Below are 20,370 nucleotides of genomic sequence, written 5' to 3' on the forward strand. Positions count from 1 at the left end.
GCTTTTAACTGTGTATGTGCGTGTGTGTGTGTGTGTGTGTGTGTTTGTGTGTGTGTGTGTGTGTGTGTGTGTGTGTGTGTGTGTGTGTGTGTGTGTGTGTGTATGTGTGCTCATGCAATAGATAAAAATGAAGTTAGGTTCATGCACTATTGTCTGGAACACTATTAGTCCTTGAGCGTCTTTTCCTATCAGTACATCAGGCCATGTTTATTGCCCTCGCATTGATAAATTGGGCACAATGATGTCATTGACTGTAAACACTCTGAGTTATCATCTCCTGCCAGTGTGTGTGTGGATGGGTGAAGGCGCCTGCAACACGTTATTCTCCACGGTTATCGGTAAAAGGAGTTATCAGTGCTGTAACAGTCTCACGGTTCATTAAGTCAAAGTGATGTGAAGATGTTGGAGAACCCCTTTAAACAGCAGCTTTAGTATACTTGCACGCCTTTTAACACCTTTTACACCAAGGACCGTCTTCTAACCCTGCAGCTGAGTCACAATGCATTATTAGATACCAGCTCTGTGATATACAGAGCCTTTTACCCATAATGCACCGCAATTCTAATTAAAATCCAATTCTAATTAAATCTCCTTTCTATATAATGCAACCACAATAGCAGGAACTAGGCTTTAAGAAGCTCGGGCCACTTGGTGGGTTTGCTCATGGGGCGGGTCAGTTATGTAGGTCACTGAACAATGAGCGAGCCCTCTTACTGCGGCGCTTGAGGAGAGCTTTGTGTAAACTCGATGTTATGAAATCCACGCTGAGTTCAGCATTTAAGGACGATGAAAAGCTTGTAGCCACACTGAGTCCTTACGCCCTCTGCTTTCTGCTGTGTACCGCACTCGCCTGTGACCTCCTGCATGTGCACGCCATCAGAAGCTGGGTTGTGTCACGGGTCAGTGGGCAACCCGTTAAAGAGTAAAGAGGCAAGGGGGCAGCCATGGTCACGGGGTCAAAGGTCAATTGTCACGGGATCACAGTGTGAAGTCATGTGGGTTGAATACAACTGAACCTCTTTTTCTCTGCATACAAGCGTTTCTCTTCCGCACTTTGATTGAAATATTTCATATTTACCTTGGTAAGTTGTTTGTCACACTTCAATTCTTCTTTCTCTGTCACGTCGCCTTACCCGTCTCATATTACCGCACGAATACCTTCTCACATGTATTGTGAACACTAACACTGAATCTCTTCTCTGACATTTTCCCGATCTTGGAGCTCAGGGTGACGCCTCCGCACTTCATATTGGTCTCAGGGCTGAAAGTGTGTAAAGAACCCATGACCCACGCAGTCCTCCTCTCCCAGTAAATGCCACGCTCGCTGGCAGCTCGTCTCATGCCAGCTCTGCTGTCTTGGCCAGGGAACATTTTTCTCAGCAGTGCAGGCCGCACATACTTTACATTCCTCTCTTTTTGATAGCGCTCGCCATGGTTACCCTGAACGTAATAAAATATGGCTGCAATGCTGCTGACAAAGAGACTGTACGGTACCATAGCGCTCCTGTCTGATTAGAGAAGTCAGATCATTTGAGTAATGACTTATTACATTAACAACGTGCGACCATTCAGAAACAATACAGCAAACATTAAAATGCTACAGCCTTCAGGGCTATGGCTCACAATAATTTTGGGTGTTAAATAGTCCATTGTCATTGATTCATTGTGACACTCCTATCAGATTTATCGTGACAGAGTTGCTTTTAGATTTGTATTTGGTTTACTTTGATACATTTGGAGATATCCTGATGTCCAGTCTGTTTCCATAAACCTCACCAGAAACGTTCTGATAATGAGAAGCATTTGATGTTTGGAATGAGACTAGCATGTTTTCAAAATAACTGAATCCTTGATTAGAAGGATTAGATGTGTTGTGGGAAGATAGCACGATTAATGATGGCCGATGCAGAAATAGCGTGTGAAATGTGTTATGTTGAAAAGCATTTCTATGTTTTGTATTTGTGGCCTTGGTGTGCAGTGATAAGGCTGTGTTGCTGCGTTGCTGACATGTCAGCGTGCCAGGCTAGAATTCAGGCACAGATGCAGAGCAAGAGTGGCATTGGCACCCAGCCTGCTGTTTGACATTGGAGCAGTCTTGGCCTAAAAATGATAAGCCCTCCAGCCAGTTTGTTACCAGCATGGTCTGAATGGTGACACAGGTTCCCCCTGGCTGATAAGAGCGGCCGTTTTTTTCCCCCTGGGTCACAAATTCAGATCTCCACTAAGCCAACTCCATATTTACTTTGAAGGAGTAAATGATGTTGTTTTTAATGCAGTGGCTGCACAAGAGAAAAACAAGACATTTGACTCTAGGCTGGTAATGATTTGCATCTCAGCATCACATCTGAATTGCGTTCTAGTCGGTTGCATCTTCGAATAATAGTACGACTACCAAACTCACCCTGCACCTCTACTGATCCGTTCACGTGGCTTGCAAAAATTTAACAGGCAAACAGAGAGTAGCAAAGCAGAGAATGAAGTATAAGAAGTGCAGACACGGCAGAGGACGGCACCAACAGGTACCAATTGTGCATGGCGGCGACACAGCTGGAGGAAAGAGTGTAACGGTTTGTTCAAGAGGAGATCTGCAGTATGTCTGTGTGAGTGCCAGGTAAAGGAAATTGGAAGGATGAGGAAGAGGCTGATAATAAATCCAGCTCCGGCGTGTTGGCTCAGAGGAGAGCCCTTTGCACAGGCCGCAGCTGGCTTATCTCGTCTCTGTCACTGCAGCTTGTGTAACATCGCCCAGAAAGCCATAAGCATTGCAACATCAGGAGTCACAACGAGTTATAAATGCGGGAAGTTCAATCCCTGAAGGCCGAGTTTGGTTCTGGCTAGGATTTTACCAGGCATTTATCGTTCCTGCATGTTCATTTATAATACCTTTGGCTAAAAATTTGAATATGAATTCAGTACGTAATATCTCATAGAGATGTGTTAGATGTTAAACAAAACCTTTTATTTGTTAATGTACATTGGGGAAGGCTCACTTTATGTTGCACACACACACACACGCACGCACGCACGCACACACACGCGTGCACTCACACACATAGACAGAACACAAAGGTGGGAAATGACAGAATAGCTTCACTTCCATAAAATCACCTGTTGTTCTCATTGTCTCAGTACAGCAACATGATACTTCCTCCTGTGTGTACGTGTGTGTGTGTGTGTTGGGGATCTGTACACCCAAACACTCCCATGGACCTCTGTACCTCTGTACCAGTGTCCTGTTACAGCTGCGTAATTGTCCCTGTGAATGTGTTGTAAGATGATTTAGACTCCTCCACAGAAGGAAACTGACCTGGGGTTCGTCCCCGGGTGGTTGAGTTACAAGAAGCAGAGCACAATCTGGGAATTACTTTATTATTCCGTGAATGATTGGTACAAAGAAAATGTGTGAGGGAACCTGCAACGCTATAACTCGAAATACAGGTCTGTCCTACTCAGGTGTTTTCAGTTATTTAACATAGACCCAAGCCTTTGACAGCCTGGAGGTTTGTGTAAATGCCACAGAGGAGTGACGCCCTCACACAAAAGCTGAGACAACAAATTTTAGCAGGGATAAAAAACCCCTGGAGACATTATTTCACCTTGTAAACAAAGCAAAGGGTGGCATGGTGGTGTTTCAACAGAGGGCGTCATAAAGCAATTATACTTGACTTTTGAACTCAGCCAGACCTGGAGCCGCAGTCCCAACATGCAGGCCTATCAATCCCGATTTTTGTAAAGGTTTTAATGACAACAAAGGAAGCAAAAAAGGTGAGATTGGTAAAAGAAAGGATTCCCTCCCCCTCCACTCTCTACCTTAAACCCTTCACGCTCTTCTCTTGTTTGTGTGACAACACTGCAGCACAGGGATGAATCACCACCTGGCCCGTGTTGGCGCTCTTACCCGGGCACACCCAGTCTCTGGAGGAGCCCAGGCCTGCACACAGAGTCACACAACACCACGAGAGATGAACAGAGTTTCCTACTGCCTTGTCCCGATAGATTAGGTATATAAAGAGGCATACAGCCAGAAAGGGGATAATGACAGGAAAGCAGGAAGTCTGCAGCAGAGAGGGAGGGCGGCTGTGTGTACCTGTGGAACTCAAACAATGGAGAGAGAGGTGGGATTGATTGATAATCCGTTAATTTCAACAGTCCCCCTGATTTAGCTTTTTTTGTACATTTAAAACCAGCCTGCGAAAGATTTACGATGCAAATGCAAATGCAAATTCACTGTATGGAGGTTTTACAGTGTTATAAAAGCAGGAAGGAGAAAATTTGTGGTGCAGCAAGCTCTTATGTGTAATAACCTGGAATTTTCCCATTTTGTTGTTTGTATAACCATTAATCTTCTTAGGATACTCACACTGTATTCAGACAAAGCAGGTTTTTCAGCACTTATACCAAAACATGGAGCCATTTCCTCCCCAAGATTGGTTCGTTTGGGCATCTGTAAACACGGCAATCGCACTTGAGTCCAGACCGAATCAACTAGAGAGGGGGTGATCTCAGCGCTCTTTCAATCGCTGCATGGATCGGTTCGTTTACAGTGAGAATGTAACCAAATCAATAAACCCATACGACTCACATGCTGTACTGAATATGCATTGAAAAAGAGTTTGCTGATAATGCCTCGGCTTATTAATGTTATAAAGATCTAACCAAGCTGACCTGATGTGGCATGTCATAATCTGGATTCTATTTATTAGTTGATTCTGCAGGACTAACTCTCAGCTGCAGAACCAGTTGAGTATTTGTACAATACAGCTTCGCGAATCTGTGAAAATCTGTGAAATTGGTCAAACCAGAACAACATGCAAGCCTGCGACACTTCAACTTTTCCTAGACCAGCTTTACATATGGTGTCTGACACAGTACAGGTTGGTTTCAGTCCGTTTGAGGCCCCTTGTGTGTTGGTTTAAGCTTGTAAAAACATGATTGGTATTAATGTGTCGCACCAGCTGTAGTGGCAGCAGTTGCAGCGTGAATGGACTCTCTGTTTGAAGGCTTGCAGTGTGTGAAACTGGAGACAATGGCTGTCCGACGAGACAAGAACCATGATCCCGTGTGAGGGGAGTCACGGAGGGAGGAGGGGAGAGGCTTTTGTGCCTCTGTGTGTGTAAGTGGGAAAGAAGGGGGAGGGGTTTAGGTGTGTTTGTGAACTGGGGTAGCAGTTTGTATGCATGTGTGTGTGTGTGTGTGTGTGTGTGTGTGTGTGTGTGTGTGTGTGTATACTTGTTTTGTGCAGTGGAGTTAGGAGAGCTTCATTGCGTGTCACAGAGGTCAGTGAAGCTCGGGGTCTTTAGGGTTGAATGAGGCCTTCTCACTCTGTTGATGGATGTCGACTGCAGAGCATTTAACCTGCGTGAAGCTCAGGAATAGAGAAGTGATGTCACCGGAGTGAAAGTGTTCTCTCTTCCTCTAGTTTTCTTATAATCAATTTTCGCCCGCGCTCCTTTTCTTAGGCTTTCATACTCAGCTTGCTTGTTTTTGTCCCTGTCAAAACCATGGCAACCTCACCAAGAGAAACGACTATTCTGGATATAAGAGTGGATTGAGACCTTGCAAAGTCATTTTATTCCCAGTTTATGATTTTGTTTTCTTTCTTATTTCCTTCTGTTATCTGAAAATAAAGTTTCATTGTCATAACAGGTCTCGTCTATCACATTTGCGATGACAGCACCTGTACTTAAGTATTTAGTTTGAGCCTTTCTTGTGGCTGCTCAGTTCATGGTCTGTGTGTTTTTACGTCAGGCAGAAACAAACATTGCAAATGTATGTGTGTAAACTTGAGCACCACCACACCCTGCTCATTATAGCGTCACTCACATATCCCTAGGACATTATTCCTTCACTTTTCCCACACAAATTCTAATGGGATGACAGCTGAATTACCATTGTAATCTGATGAAAATCAACATTTTCTCCCTTCAATGCTTTTTATGTGTCTATTTCACTGAGAATGAAACATTGTTAAAGCACATGCTAAACACCAGGGGGCAGGAGAGAGCCACTGTTAAACCGAGGGTCTTCAAACTTTCTATCATTGGCATCAACAGAGGGAAGTTGGCTTTTTCTTTGTTTATTGAGCAGCTTTAGTTCTATTCTATATAATGAGGGAGTAGTGTTCTGTTATAAGGAAGTTGTTGCATATGGGATAAGCTACACAACAGAAGCTCTTTGTCCTTTTTGTGTTTCCCTTCACTTCTTTCTGTTATTTCTCCTATTTTTCACACTTCCACATCATTTAAATGGAGAGATGAACTCGACTGATATCTTGACAGGCCAGCATTTTGTATCACATCTGTGTTTTGAGGTGATATATCATTATCAGCATCTTTCACTCCTAAATATCAGTGTCAGCCCCCAAACACATATCTGTCAGGCTGTAGTAGTTTCATTGATTTATCAAACTTTAAGGCTCCCATTCTATGACTGAATTGTCCCCTTGATATTCATCTAGGGCTTCATATTTGATAAGCGGGGCCTCTGATTTTTAAAAAGTAATAATGAGAAGTATGCAGTTTACTGTTGTACCTGGTTGTTCTGCTCTTTATTCTGTTTTCTTCTTTTCTCACTTTTGTCATTTTAGTCAATTTTATGCCTGAGTGTGCTTGACTACCTTGGCTTAACAATTTCCTTCAAATTTAATTTTAACCTCTTTTTTGGATAACTAGGCAGAGAGGGAGAGAGAGCGAGCTCTTGTGCGTAAAACATCCCTGATATTTGAGGCGCTCGAGGGATGTGGCGCATGCGCAGTGCGTGTCTCCGGGCAGCCCAGAGCGGCAGCGGAGCGACGCAGGAGTCATACCAAGCACAGCCTGCGTGTCAGTGCGGTCCACCTACAGCTGGCTGGGAGGACAACTGACGCCACTCTGTTCCTCTGCTTTCACACAACCACACAACGCTCACCCGCCTTTTGTAAAAGTACTCAAAAGTCAGTAGAACACGCGAGGGTTTCGGGTTTCGAGTTTCCCGTGCGGGTGTTTTTGTTAAGCGGGGCTAGTTAGAGCTGAAGTTGGAGGCTGGGCCTTTGGCTTTCTGATCGTCGGTTGAGAGGAGCAAAGCTGGTCTTTCTGTGAAAACGCGATAAATGCTACTAACAAAAATGGACCTGTTGAACTACCAGTACCTGGACAAAATGAACAACAACATCGGCATCCTCTGCTACGAAGGTAAAGTAAAGACTCGCACTTCTTTGTGGCTGTTTTTAAAACTTTGAAAGCAGCGCGAGTCGCCACACTAGCGACGCTGTTGACACGAAGTTTAACTCGAGCTAGTTACGGTCGTTTACGGCGATTTAAAAGGGAAACACGACGTGAACTACACTTATGAGTCAATAATATAGAACGTAATAGTTTTGTTATATGCTACATGTTCCGTTTAATGTAATTTTCGGAGATTCGGGCTCCTTTCTGCAATGGTGGCAGTGTTCCTGTAACCCCGTCGAAGCTTTTCTCTCATGTTATTGACTGATCATCAAAGAGAAAGCTCGTAATGATTGAGATCAAAGACTGAATAAGAGTCTGTAAGCCATGTGTGACTGTCAGATCACTCTAACCTCAATCACGGTGCATTACTTAGTTGTTTAAGTACTTGTTTTGCTTTTAAATGAAACATTTTGTCATTGTTTCAGATTGTTTTATTTGGAATTAGAACTTTTGTGTTAGTTTATGAAGGGTAGAGTTCTTTTCTCTCCTCTTCTCTCCTCCTCTTTGGACTTCAAGTTATTTCTGGCAGCAGCATCATTGGATTTCATGTTATGTCATGAATGCACAGTGCAGGAACTTCCATATGTTAGCAAGGTGGCAGATTTTTGAGTAGTATTCCCTTCCTCTCCTCTCCTCTCTCCTCCTCTCCTCTCCTCTCACATGTCAGTGGATGTAACATGATCGTCTTTCTGGGGGCTAAATACAAGTCCTTTCCTCTGTCCTGCCCCTGGATCCTGCAGCGGCACGTAGAATCAACACAAGCTGCATCTGGTTCCAACTTTTTATAGGGAATACACTAGAGAACACGATAGAAAAATGTAAGAGTAGTAACTGAGTCCTGTCTTTAATCAAGTCTACTACGACTACATAAACTGTAATATGTGAAGAAACCATTCTCACCCAGAATGAGAGTAATCAGCTTCTCACTGATGATTACATATAATGGACTTCTAACAGCGCTCGTGTTTAGACTGAAGTGCTGAAAATTTTTTTTGCAGATGCTCAGGAACATTTTATGGAACAGGGGTTGTTGCTCAGCTCTGCAGGGGCAAACACTGATATGAGTTTAACACATTGACGTTGACTTTTACTGAAGACAATCTAAGAGGCAGAAGCGTAGGATGTGTGTGTGTTTGTGTGGGCCCTGTCAGCTCCAGTGCCTTGTTTACCTCTTTCCTCCTGTTTGGGAGAAACTTCCTGCTGTGCAAATTACAGTTAGGATTTGTGTGATGTCGCATATCAAACTCTCTGAGCTCACATTTACCTCTACAGCCCAAACAATGGAGGCCAATCAGAAGCAGCTGTGTGTGCTGCCATATCAAACCACATCTTCATGTTTTCATGTGGAGCTCAGTAAATAAAATCAGGTACTTGTATGTTGTGTTTATGTCTTCTTGCTGTTTCTTTGGCACAGTGATTGCAACACAAGTGTTTGTTTCTATCTCTGGAAGCCCATTTCCACAAGATTAGACAATCTTTTTCTTTTTCTTTCTCCCCCCCCCCCCCCCCCCCCCTCCTCATAGCTGACAGAGCTAAAATCGGAGGCTTGTTCGCCCCCCCTCCGATAAGAACAAAGAAGATAAAAGAGGAGGGAAAAGGGGCAATCAGTAAAAAGAGAGAAAAACAGTCGTGTTTGAACATGTCCAGTCAAGAAGGGACTGGAGGGGCTTTGTGATAGTGTGAGCGTGCTGATCTGTTATTGTATGCATGAGCAAATGCACGTGTACACACACACACTACACACACGCACGCACACATGTATGGTCATGCATACTAGTAGTACAGCATCCGGAGAGAGATCTGAGGCTCTTCCATTGCTGCTATCATCAAAGTGTAAGTGTGCACACCTGCGCTCTGCGGTGTGTCAGGTGTGTCAGGTGTGCACTGTACATAGAGAAGATTTCAAGCTTGGCTCACATAGAAAGATCATATGACATATACTTAGACAGTTGTTTGTGCACTATAACCACATTTCTCTAAAATAAACAAATTGTGTTCCAGTCCAAGCAGTTTGTTTGATACTCAGGTTATTATGTGGAAGAATGTTTGGTGCTACGACAAAGGGAAAGAATGAAAACACACAGATTTCTTTGATGGTTTTGGACAGACAACCATTGACACTTCCCCATTGATATGTTTTACAACTACCACCGGCCATAATTGCTCAATATAATTATAGTAGAATCAGCACAGGTCATAGGGTTTACGCTGTGACCGTTGTCTGTTGATAGTTTGCGATTATACAAACTATCCAAGCTGTTTGAGGCTGATTTGAAACTTCAGTAGACTTCAGAGAGCCCAGCAGTATCGCAGATTTTGATGTTTCATGAGATGGATGCATGGATATAAGATTGGATGACGAACAGATGAAAGATGTCCCTCAGATGTAGGATTAATGAAGTCGTGCATTTTCTTTGTCATTGCTCTTATTATAATGAATGAAGCAAGTCTATCCGTGTGTATGCCAATAACAGCGAGTGGCCGTATGTCGGATATGTTTCAGTTCTCCGTCTTTCTCGTTCCCTTTCTCCCTCCGGTTGTGATCAGTCCTAGGCCGGCCAGTTTGGGGGTCAGGGGAACGTTGACCGTCTCTTTTTGCTGCTGAGCAGGAGAAAATCCATCTAGTTTTGTCAACCGCTCGAAGTCTTTGTCGTTCTTGCGCTCTCTGTCAGAGATGGAGCCAATCTAACATCTGGTTTAAGAGACAAGAGCCTCTGTGAAACCTTTTTAGCATTTTGTATTCTTTGACTGTTGTTCTTTTGACTATTTAAAGAGTAAAGCCTCTGTGAAGTGAAAAAAGAACTCCCCCCCTGCCCCCCACGGGCCAAGTTCACGTCGCTGTGCCAAAAATAATCACTTTGCAGAGACGAGGACATGTTTGGACCCATCTCTTCCTAAGTAACCCAAGCCAAAGAGGGGAAAGATAGATGGAAATGGAGAAATGGAGAGGATCACCTCCGTTTGTAATTCGATCTCATCCTGATTCTGAAGTGTTTGAAGTTCTGTCAAGAGAAATAGGCTTTGATCATGCGGACCTAATGAACTGAGAGTAGAGAGGCGAAGGGAGAGCGAGGAGTTCTTCCTCTGCAGCAGCACTCATTGTCTACCGGTTTAATGTAAAACCCTGAAGTATTGATCCTTAATGTACTAAAAGGAGCATGCAGTCGATATTTCTATGTGTTACTATACGGCAAACACTTGAAAGATGTAAGCTCATGTGGTGTGTGTGGTTGGTGGTCACGTCTCCTCCCCTGCTTTGATTCAAATCTCCGCAGGTTTTAAATGGCAGTGTGTAAGCTTGTGATTGACTAAAATTGCCTGCTGAAATCAAGCCTGTCCTTTGACTGAAGGGTTGTACAAAAGGAGCTGGCTGAGGTTATTTTGGTCCTTTCTAATATATTTAATTGTGACCTTTGGCCAGTAATGACAGTTTGCTCTGCTGTGCAAACTCAACTCAACTTCAGATTTAATATGTTCGGAATCACCAGTAATGTTTTCTTCTCATCTTCGAATGCATTAAAGGTTTCCTCATAAAGGTTCGTTACTTAAATTCTAGAAAAGGGTATCATTTCCTTGGTTTTGCTGTAGTTTGGGACATGGGGGTGGATTCTGAATTGGACATTGCTTGAAATTCAGTAAAACATTTTTGACATAGCTGTAGATGAGCTGTATGTGGAACAGATGTCACACGTGTGATGCAGCACGACTCGTCTGGGGAAAGTCTGACGAAGCGGTGGGGCGGCCCCCGGACGCCAGCAGATGTTCACACACATTTTGAATTTCAAAAACTGAGGGACGTTGGCAAACCCAACAACAGTAAGAGCGTATGCAAAATACGCAGCTCAGAAGTAAAATGCTGCGGCCACATTACAAACTTGAGGAACAACAACAACTTTGACAACATGTCAACCCCGACGAAGAAAGAACCAAAGCAAATGAAAGTTCTTACCACATTGGTGGGAAAGCAGCCATCGTCCTCACCACATTTCTGTTCTTATCTGTAGGATCTTCTTTACAATGCAATTAACAACCAGAGGACACTGGAACCACTAAATGCTCTGCTATTCTACACCACGTTCAGGGCTTTAGTTACCCTTTAGTCGCTGTTTATCGTCTATATTTGGACTCGGTACAACTAAAAATCCATGAGTAGGCAAACTAGTGAAAGTTGTGAGAAAGCTTACTGAGTGTGTGCGTGTGTGTGTAGAGGAGGCGGAGCTGAGCAATGACAACAGCTGACCTCATTTTTCCATCTTCTTTGTGCGTAAACCTGCCTGAGCCACGTTACTCATCATTCAGGTGTTTTAATGCTTACGTGTTCTATAAGCTTGAAACTTGGGTTCCATTTTTTTCTGGTCAAGCCTAATTGGTCCTAATTAGCCTGCGCATGATCGCCCCGCTGCACAACTGCAGTATTATCCTCTAATAATCGTGGGTTAATGTCAGTTCACATTACATTCCTTTAGTTGAATGTTTAATGTTTTAAGTTCCATATTTTCTGTGATCTCCTATGACTTCAATCACTTTAGTTGGAATGGCTTAGTATATCTACAATTCTTTTATTTGTGAAACAATATCTAAACAAGCCTAAATCTTCTAGAATTTAACTGATTTAAATCCAAACATGATATCCCGCCCTATTTGGGACTGAAGCCAACAGTATCTGACCCCATGCGGTCCGATATCTCCCGTGTTTGCAGAGGAAACACTCACAGACACACTCCCGGTCGAGTGTTTCACTTCTGAACCTCTGATAAGCTATTATGCACCCTGGATCCTGATTGGACAGCCCGGTGTCACAGTCTCTCGCCTTTTTATTGCCACCCCTCTGTCCTGCCAAAAACAATGATGTCACCCTTGTTGCCATGGTGCAGTGTGGGGCGAGCAGGAACATGTCACGGCGAGAGAGAGAGAGGGAGAGGGGGAGGGAGGAGCTGCCTGCTCTGTTTGGGAGGCTACGCTGAAACTAAACATGCGTAGAAATAAAACACACTTTGGTAGATTTCCAATCAGCTCCATGTTGTGTAAGTGTGTAACTTTCTCACACTCTTTCTCTTTATTGTTTAACAGCTTTTGATACTAGAAATTTGGAATAACATCAAAGTAAGTGCACACATGGTTTAATAAGGTGGAGGATACGGAGTAGGGGCAACCAGTCAGTGTTGCATTGTGATGGATGGGAGTCTCGGAGTTGTTAATGTTTTTACGCTGGTTATGGCGCCCAGAGCAGGAATGGTGGTTTCACTCTCGGCGTTGTGTTTAGTTTGGGCCCAGTCAGACAGACGCGTGAGGCCGGAGCAGTGGAAAGTCCCCGTTCGGAGGCAGAGCCAGCGGTAGTTTTCCCTGATCCTCTCTTTCTCTCCGTTACTCCCACCCACTGACGACTCTGTAGGCCCTCTGGGGGGAAAAGATGGAGGGAGAGAGAGAGAGTGAGAAATACTTCACACAGACACACACACACACACACACACATAGGACCCATCCGCAGCTATGTCTTCCAAAACATTCCCAACCAGATACTCCTCTGCTTATGCCAGAGGCTGGATCCCCTCAGGAAACAGTACAAGTCAACAAAGTCCAGAATCTGAGCTGAAGCTGAAGCACAGTCGCTAAGCTAAAGCGCCGGCATGAACGAGTTCTGTGGTCAACTTTGTTTTAAGTGGCAATAAAATTGTTGCCCTCCGCTTGAAATGACTATCATCTGGGCTAATGACCATTTTTCACATTTATGGGTGGACGACCTGGTGGAATTGTAAGCGCATGAATGAACAGCAACAACCTAACTGCCAGTTTAACATGTTTAACTGTTGTTTTGCCTTTAAACACAGTGAATATTCCATTTGTATAATGACACAGTTGGGTTTTATGTTGTAGTTTTAGCTTCTTTTCCTCTTCCAAATGACCTAAATATGGAGTTTGCCTCAATGTTGTTGTTTGACCAACAGGGATTCACATTAAATTGAGACCTTGAGACTCAATGTTCTCTCTCTCTTTTCTGTCTCCTCAGGTGAAGCAGCTTTGAGGGGGGACCCCAGGCTCCAGTCCCTGTCCCTGTCCTCCTCTTCCTCCTCGTCCTCGTCCTCTTCCTCATCCTCCTCATCGTCGTCCTCCTCCTCCATCTCCAACCACAGGACAGGTCCTCCTCCCATCAGCCCCACCAAGAGGAAGCTGAGCGGGGAGCAGGGGGACAGCGACATGGACGACAACGAGCACGTGGCCAAGATGAGCCGGATGTTCGCCGCACAGCTGTGAGTACAGACGCAGTAGATCAATACACACACATTACACACCTCCTAATGAGACGCATTAGGTAACCCTCTCAATGGTTCTCTCAATGCACTTTTCCTTTTATGTTGTTGGCCCTTTCTTGTCCTTCTCTCTCCTCCACAGACATTAAGCTCAGAGCGACACAGGTCTCAGTTTTAGTAAGAGCCATTTAGCAAATTCAAGTGTCCCTGCGCTCTTTAGTACAGACAGTATGATGTATACTCCTGGTGAAGGAGTGCGGAGGTGGCCTTTTTTCAAAGCCGCCCCTGTTTGGACACCACTTCGCCGTGCCAGGTTTAGCAGCGTTCCGCTTATAGCCGCCGATCTCTGGAAGCTTGGAAACGCGGCTGCACAACAGAAAGATTACTCACATCTCCAGTGTTCCCACATTCCCACTTCCCAAGATTCCAGAGATTCTGGAGCGAGTGGTGGTGAAGAGTCTCTCTCTCTCTCTCTCTCTCTCTCTCTCTCTCTCTCTCTCTCTCTCTCTCTCTCTCTCTCTCATTCTCTCTCTCTCTCTTTGCCCCCCACCCTCCGCCCCCCTCTCTCCATCTGTCTGTCTCTCTGTGTCTCGCTCTCTGGGTTTCACTGAGTCAGTCATGAGACTCTGGCCATTGCTATTTATTGCAGCAGGAGCCAGGAGGCGTTACAGCTGTGCAGTTCTGCTTGCATAACGCTGTCGAACGGTGCGACCTGTAGCTTAAAGCACTGAGATATTTGGAATGAATAGTGAGGGTCGACAGGTAGATTTAGTCTGTGGCAACGTCTTTCATTATTCTGTATGATTGTGTGTGTGTGTGTGTGTGTGTGTGTGTGTGTGTGCAGTGAAAAGGCCCATCAGAGCCCTAAGGTGACGTGTTAAAAAGATAAAAAGCACACACACTCCTACCATTCGATGCGGACTTCAACCTGTCACTCAGGATTAAACGCTAGTTTAATTTGCTCCAGCGAGCTTTGCCGTCATGTGATACGTCTTTACCATCCCAGGAGACATTTCTAATCTGAGAAAAGATCCAGTTTGAATCTCTCGGCTTCTCAGGACAGAGCGAGGACATTAAGCAACAAGACAGAAGCACTCATGTGTGTGTGTGTGTGTGTGTGTGTGTGTGCGCGCGTGTGAGAGAGAGTGGGCAGGACTTTGCTTCTGGTTTACTCCAGGTTTTTAGACGGGAAGGGTCTCTGTCTCTACATCATGTGAGCTGCTGGGGTCACATAACAAAGGATTACCTTGTATGTCTTGACATTTGTGCAGTCGTCTTGTTTTCTGTAATAGATGTGTCAGTGGCGGTGGTGGGAGGGATTTAAACTACCCACTCTGTGTTTTATTCTTTTGTCCCAGTGTTTTTTTTCTTCTTTTTTTACACTGTGTGAGACATTTTGTCATGCGCCGTGCGGTTAACTTCTGCATACATTGATATGCAAATGCCGCATCACAAGTCGGTCTGGATTTCGTTAGTCTGTCCGTCGGGCCCGGCTGGCTGAGGCACAATGGGACTTATTGTCATATCAGTTTGCAGTTTGCAGTTTGCAGTCGGCTCTCAGCAGCTCCCACCTCCTCGCAGTGGCCATTTTGTGCAGCGGGAGAAGTTCTTTGCTGAATCTTAAAAAGTCTGTGATGTTCCTCTGCCAGCCGGCTCATTGTCTCACGGCAGTAACCAGCGATTAGCCGCGATCTCTTCATTTAACCCTCGTGTGAATTACGGGCTTGCGCTCATTTGATGGTGGAGTCTGTGGGTAAGAGGAAGAAAGAGAAGTTAGTCAGTCGCCAGTTGAATCGCTGTAAACATTCAGGGCTTTGTAATTTACAGATTGGGCTGTTTTTCTTCTTCTGTCCTCGCAAAGCTGTTTGCCCGCCGGCCATCCTAGGCTCGTCTTATTTTAGTATTTTATTTTGAGCTCCTCTCAGGGCTTTCTTTTCCTGGCAAAGGTGAAGTGCGAGACGACTTGTCAAAACCTGCAGCCAAACGCGACCATCTCACAACTTTCCTCCTCCTCCTCCTCCTCCTCCTCCTCTGCGTTTGAAGATTTTGCCCCGAAGTGGAGGAAGACGAAGGGTCACCTTTACAGAAAAAGGCTACGATTCAAAACTCATTTTAAAAAGCAACTGGAATAGACTTTGTAGGAAAGCGCTCAGGGACGTCTCACTGAATTAACCGGTCTTTATTTAAACGTCTCCGCTCTCCGCTTCATTTAACTCATCTGTCAACTGCAGGAGAGCTGATTAGGCTTAATTTGAAAATGATGGACCTCGCTGTTGAAGGGGGGAAAAGGCAAGACGAGAAAAAAACAGACAGTGTACTCCCCCCTACACACACACACACACACACACGCACGCGCATAGAGAGAGTTTAAATGTCCATGGACGTTATCTGACACCGCTGTAGCAGTTTGGTTTTGCTGGGTGCTTCTGTCTGTGTTGTAGCTGGCGGTTTTTGTCCGATTGCTGATGGTTCCTGCATGTTTGGCAGCTTTTGTGTTCGTTCTGCTTTGTTTTTAACCTTTTTTTTTTAAAAACACTGAATGGCCGCCGGCACACATGCTGACTCTGAACGTTTGCCAGATAATGTATGTTTACGCCGAGCTGCTCGTCATGTAGTGGGCCTTTTTTTTTTGTGTGCCTGTGAAGTCTTTCAGTGCGGACGCAGGCAGACAGCTGACACCTTGGGGGGCGGGGCTTACAAAGGAAGAAGCTCAGGTTTCCCCCCTGTCCTCCAATCACGACGAGGTAAAAGCCTGGGGGGGTACTTTAGTTGTGTTGGTGCGGGACAGCATCGATTCATTTTCACGAGAGGTTTTCGACACATTTGCAGTTGCGTGACGTCACCGATGACGCATCAGGCTCACCCACCTGTGCACATTGTGGTGGATCCCTTATAGGTTTGGGTGCGTCGATGTGTGTTTTGTCTTTTCGTCTCTATGTGTGTGTGTTAGTGTGTGTGCGTTCGTCCTGAGTGGGCTCCTTGTCAGGCAGGGGATACGTTCTCGTTTTCTCTGAGGAGTAGGAGGAGTCTGGAACAAAAGAAGCCTTATCCTGTCTGCTGGAGCCTGCGGGCTGGAAGCTTGCTGCTGCCTGCCTGCTCGCCTGCCCGCCACTCCAGGGCTGCGGCCCCCCGCCCGAATAAAAGTCCCCCTGCTCGGCCTCGCCACGCCTCCTTAGAAATAAGAGCGAGAGAGTATCAGAGCGATAAACAGAAACATTTAGATTTCTGTCCCTTGATCCTTGATGAAAGAGCCTGATATGATTCCAAACGGTGATCAATATTGAAGGTCTTTTGGTAACCGTGGTTATTTGGTCATTCTTCTTTCTCCCAGCGTTGCTTTAATGACATGACCTCTTCAGAATGTTTTGGAGCAATATTCAATCCATCACTTTCATTTCCAAGCAGCGAATCCAATGGAGTGTTTTCCTGGTCACGCTCTTTAGTGCCACTCACTTGCCAGCATATCGCCTCATGTTTTCTTAGCATGTGCTGTGTGTTACGGTCACGCTGGTCCAGATCATGCACGACACTGACATACGTGAGCTACATGCCAAGCGCTTTGCCGTAGCACCATGCAGATGTTTTCTGCAGCTGCTTTCGACTGGGAACTTCAGCAGTTTGTTGTTCTCATGAGTTTCTCCAGAGGCCAAACGGGGAGAAAGAAAACGAAATGTCTCCCTCTCTCAGTGTGTGTGTGTGTGTGTGTGTGTGTGTGTGTGTGTGTGTGTGTGTGTGTTAAACGTACTTGATTTCCTCAGTGAGTACGTTTACATGTACTCAGATTTGTTGTAGACTGTAAGAATAATAGACTTAACACAGATTTTGTGTAAATCTGTTTTTACAGTGTTCCCCATGTGAGGGAATTACCTGATTTCTAAGCTAATACTTAACAAAAACAGTCTCTTAAATGAGGCGTTTAGGTGTATTTCCTGGCGGTTTCAGCTGTTCTAATTTAAAAGATGCAAATATTATTGCTAACTTCCGCCGAGCTCCGCCGCTAAAGCCCGAACTGAGCAAAGTAAACTGTGTGGAGATGTTTGTGTACCTTATATACATAGCCTGGGTGAGTGTGTGTGTGTGTGTGTGCGTGCGTGCGTGCGTGCGTGCGTGCGTGCGTGCGTGCGTGCGTGCGTGCGTGCGTGCGTGCGTGCGTGCGTACATGCATGTATCCTTCATTTTGTGGGTTCTTGTCGGCCTTTTGCACAGCTCGGGCCTGTTTGTAACCTGTGGTTGAGTCCTCCTCCTCCTCCTCCTCCTCCTCCTCCTCCTGCTTTTTTCTTTTTTCTCCTCTTTCCCTCTCCACCCCCTGATTCTTACCAGATGTTTCCTGTGTATCTCTCTCTCTCTCTCTCTCTCTCTCTCTCCCTCTCCCTCTCCCCTCTCGTTTCTTAAAGCAGTAGGATATGAACCTCCACCCATCTAAAGCTCTGTACTGAGGTTTTCTCTGACGACTTTGGAACACAATTGTGAGAACAAGTCTGGAGCTTTTATAGCTCCTGCAGCTTTGCCTCAGAGTCGCTTTGTTTATAGCGACACTTGGCACCGTTGCAAGTCTTTGGTTCAAACGTTTATATATTTATTTCACTTCATTTTCGACTCACAATTAGGCAAGTTTGCTCACACAGACTCTTATTCAAGCCAATAATATAAACAAATCCAAGTTGCAGACTTTTACAAGAGTGCAGAGCTACTTTTTTTACCGTTTTAATCCATTGAAGCACATGATTACAGTCCCGACTGCAGCCGGACTCAAAGACCACACGCGTCACGCGAACGGTTATTTAAAAGTCGGCACTTAATGACAGACGGGCGCGCTGTAATATCGCACCGCATATGTATGACTTTGCTGGACGGCTCGGTTGAAATGAAGGGGGATTGCGCCCGCTGGAGCGTCCACCACAGCGGCCGCCACTAATACCAGCCTGCACAAAAGCCAGCAGCTCGTAAAAACACAATCAAACACGTCTCCGGTCTCATTGTGTCAGGTGGTCTGCTGTGGTGTCGGGCACGACAAAAAGAGATCTTTGTTTTACAGACTGATTTCTCACGCTTCAGATCCTTACATTTGGTTTTAGATTTTTCTCTCTCTCTCTCTCTCTCTCTCTGTCTCTCTCTGTCTCTCTCTCTCTCTCTCTCTCTCTCTCCCCCTTCCTGTACCCCTGTTGGCAAGTGCGAGAGTCCCTTTCCATCACAAAGGCCACCTATCTCTAGCAGCTCTCCTCTGCAGGACCTGGCGGCCCACCTCCTCCTCCTCCTCCTCGCCTCTCCATGTGCAGGCCACCTCCGTCCGCCTTCCCTTAATGATAATTAAGTGGCGAGTAAGGGAGACAAAGACGCGGGTGGGTTTCAAGGGCCGTATCCGCGGCATGAAGCGCAGGGTGGGTGGCAGGGGTGTTGGCGGATCCGATAGCTACGCCGCTCTGATTTAGGCCTATTTGTTGATCCCATTAACCGGCTCCTGCTCGTCTTGTGCTCGCCCCGCTCTTTGGCAACGGCTAGAGTTTGGAACAACTTCTCTGCAACATAATTACTGGCCGCCAGGAGGATTATTTGTTTACTCCGTAGCCAATCGACCAATTGTTTTCCGTCTCCAAGATAACACAGGAGGATTGCGCGTTTGTCAAAGTTGTCTGCTGGAGTCTCTTAAAGCGTGTGCGCACCAAGCAGTCTGACCAATCTTGCAATATTTCCACAATTAGATTGCAAAATGTTCCAGTCGTTTCGGTTCAAATTCAACTCAATTCCAATGTTGGCGACCTCAACAATCCATTATCCTGACTTGCTGCAACATTATTTCCCATGAGGCTGCGTATTCCTCACCGCAACTGTTGCACATTTGACTTTTGCAAGAAATAGCGCACATGACATCCCAGCCTTTTGAGACGCTGCTGCACACTCAGGTACTTGAGTCTGTAACACACACACAAACACACACACACACGCACACACACACCTTTTGGATTTTTGAGTTTGTGTTTTGTTTTCGTCACTACGTATCTGCCTGAAGTACGACGGCATGGAGGGAAAACTTAAAAGCTCATTTGGCTCGACTCTCTCTCTCCCTCTTTAACCCTCAGGAAGTTTACCACCACGGAGAGAAAAGAGAGAGAGAGAGACAATGAGAGAAAGAGAGAGAGAGCAGGGGAAGGGGGGGGGTACTCTCGGCACAAACGAAGGAAACTACCGACCTCCGTCTTTCTTGTAGTAGAGGTCCAGACTCATTCACATGCATGCCCCCCCACCCCTCTTTCTCCTCACCCTCACCCTCCTCCTCCTCCGTCCCTCTCTGCATTCTGTGCGGAGTGTGTTTGCTCCCGGCGGACGGTGCCGCAGGCCTCCAGATGCTTGACCCTCGCAGTCAGGTTGCCTGGTCACACACACAACTACAACCATTTTGTGTGTGTGTGTGTGTGTGGGTGTGGACTCGCCGCGCTGCATCCAAACAGGCTTTAAATAGGGGCGTCCACAAATGAAAGGACACAAAGACAGAAGTGTAAATAGTTGTAATTATGGCCGAGTGAAGCAGATTTCAGTGTATAAATAATGGCTTTTTCGTAATTATTCAGTCCTCAGTGTGTGTGTTTGTGTGTGTGTGCGTGCGTGTGTGTGTTTGTGACTGTATTACATCCTTCCTGCATCTCCGCTCCCCTCCTACAATTTGGGGCCCAGTTACAGGGAGCAAGATTTACTGTACTCCTCTGTCTTTCGCACACTCCGTATCCAGCTACACACGCACACACACACTCACACACACACACTCTACAACTGACCACATTGGAAGCACAGCGCCAAAGAAAACCCCCTTTGATCCTCAGCAGCGCGTGCGGTATCAGGCACCGTCAGCGCGTCATATACGGTGGGAGTTGAGAGAAAGAGGCTGAACTCTGCGTCGCGTTCAGCTGTCGGGACCTTCATCC

General features: G+C 45.7%; 1 protein-coding gene across 2 annotated transcripts in view; it reads left to right on the plus strand.

Annotated features, from left to right (window-relative positions):
• Positions 1–20,370, plus strand: part of vgll4b (vestigial-like family member 4b) — a 32,074-nt gene that overhangs the window by 5,449 nt on the left and 6,255 nt on the right. Inside the window, exons 1-2 of one of the 2 annotated variants that reach the window (XM_076140975.1) lie at positions 6,781–7,169; positions 13,213–13,453. In XM_076140975.1, the coding sequence (XP_075997090.1) occupies positions 7,088–7,169; positions 13,213–13,453 (323 nt within the window). In that variant the 5' untranslated portion in view covers positions 6,781–7,087. Of the gene's footprint in view, positions 1–6,780; positions 7,170–13,212; positions 13,454–20,370 lie in introns of those variants that run through there. The other variant, XM_076140977.1, reaches the window with a different exon arrangement.

Source organism: Genypterus blacodes, unplaced genomic scaffold (assembly GCF_046128005.1).
Source record: "Genypterus blacodes isolate CSIRO-AG114 ecotype Tasmania unplaced genomic scaffold, CSIRO-AGI_Gbla_v1 ptg000017l_1, whole genome shotgun sequence".
Lineage (NCBI taxonomy): Eukaryota > Metazoa > Chordata > Actinopteri > Ophidiiformes > Ophidiidae > Genypterus > Genypterus blacodes.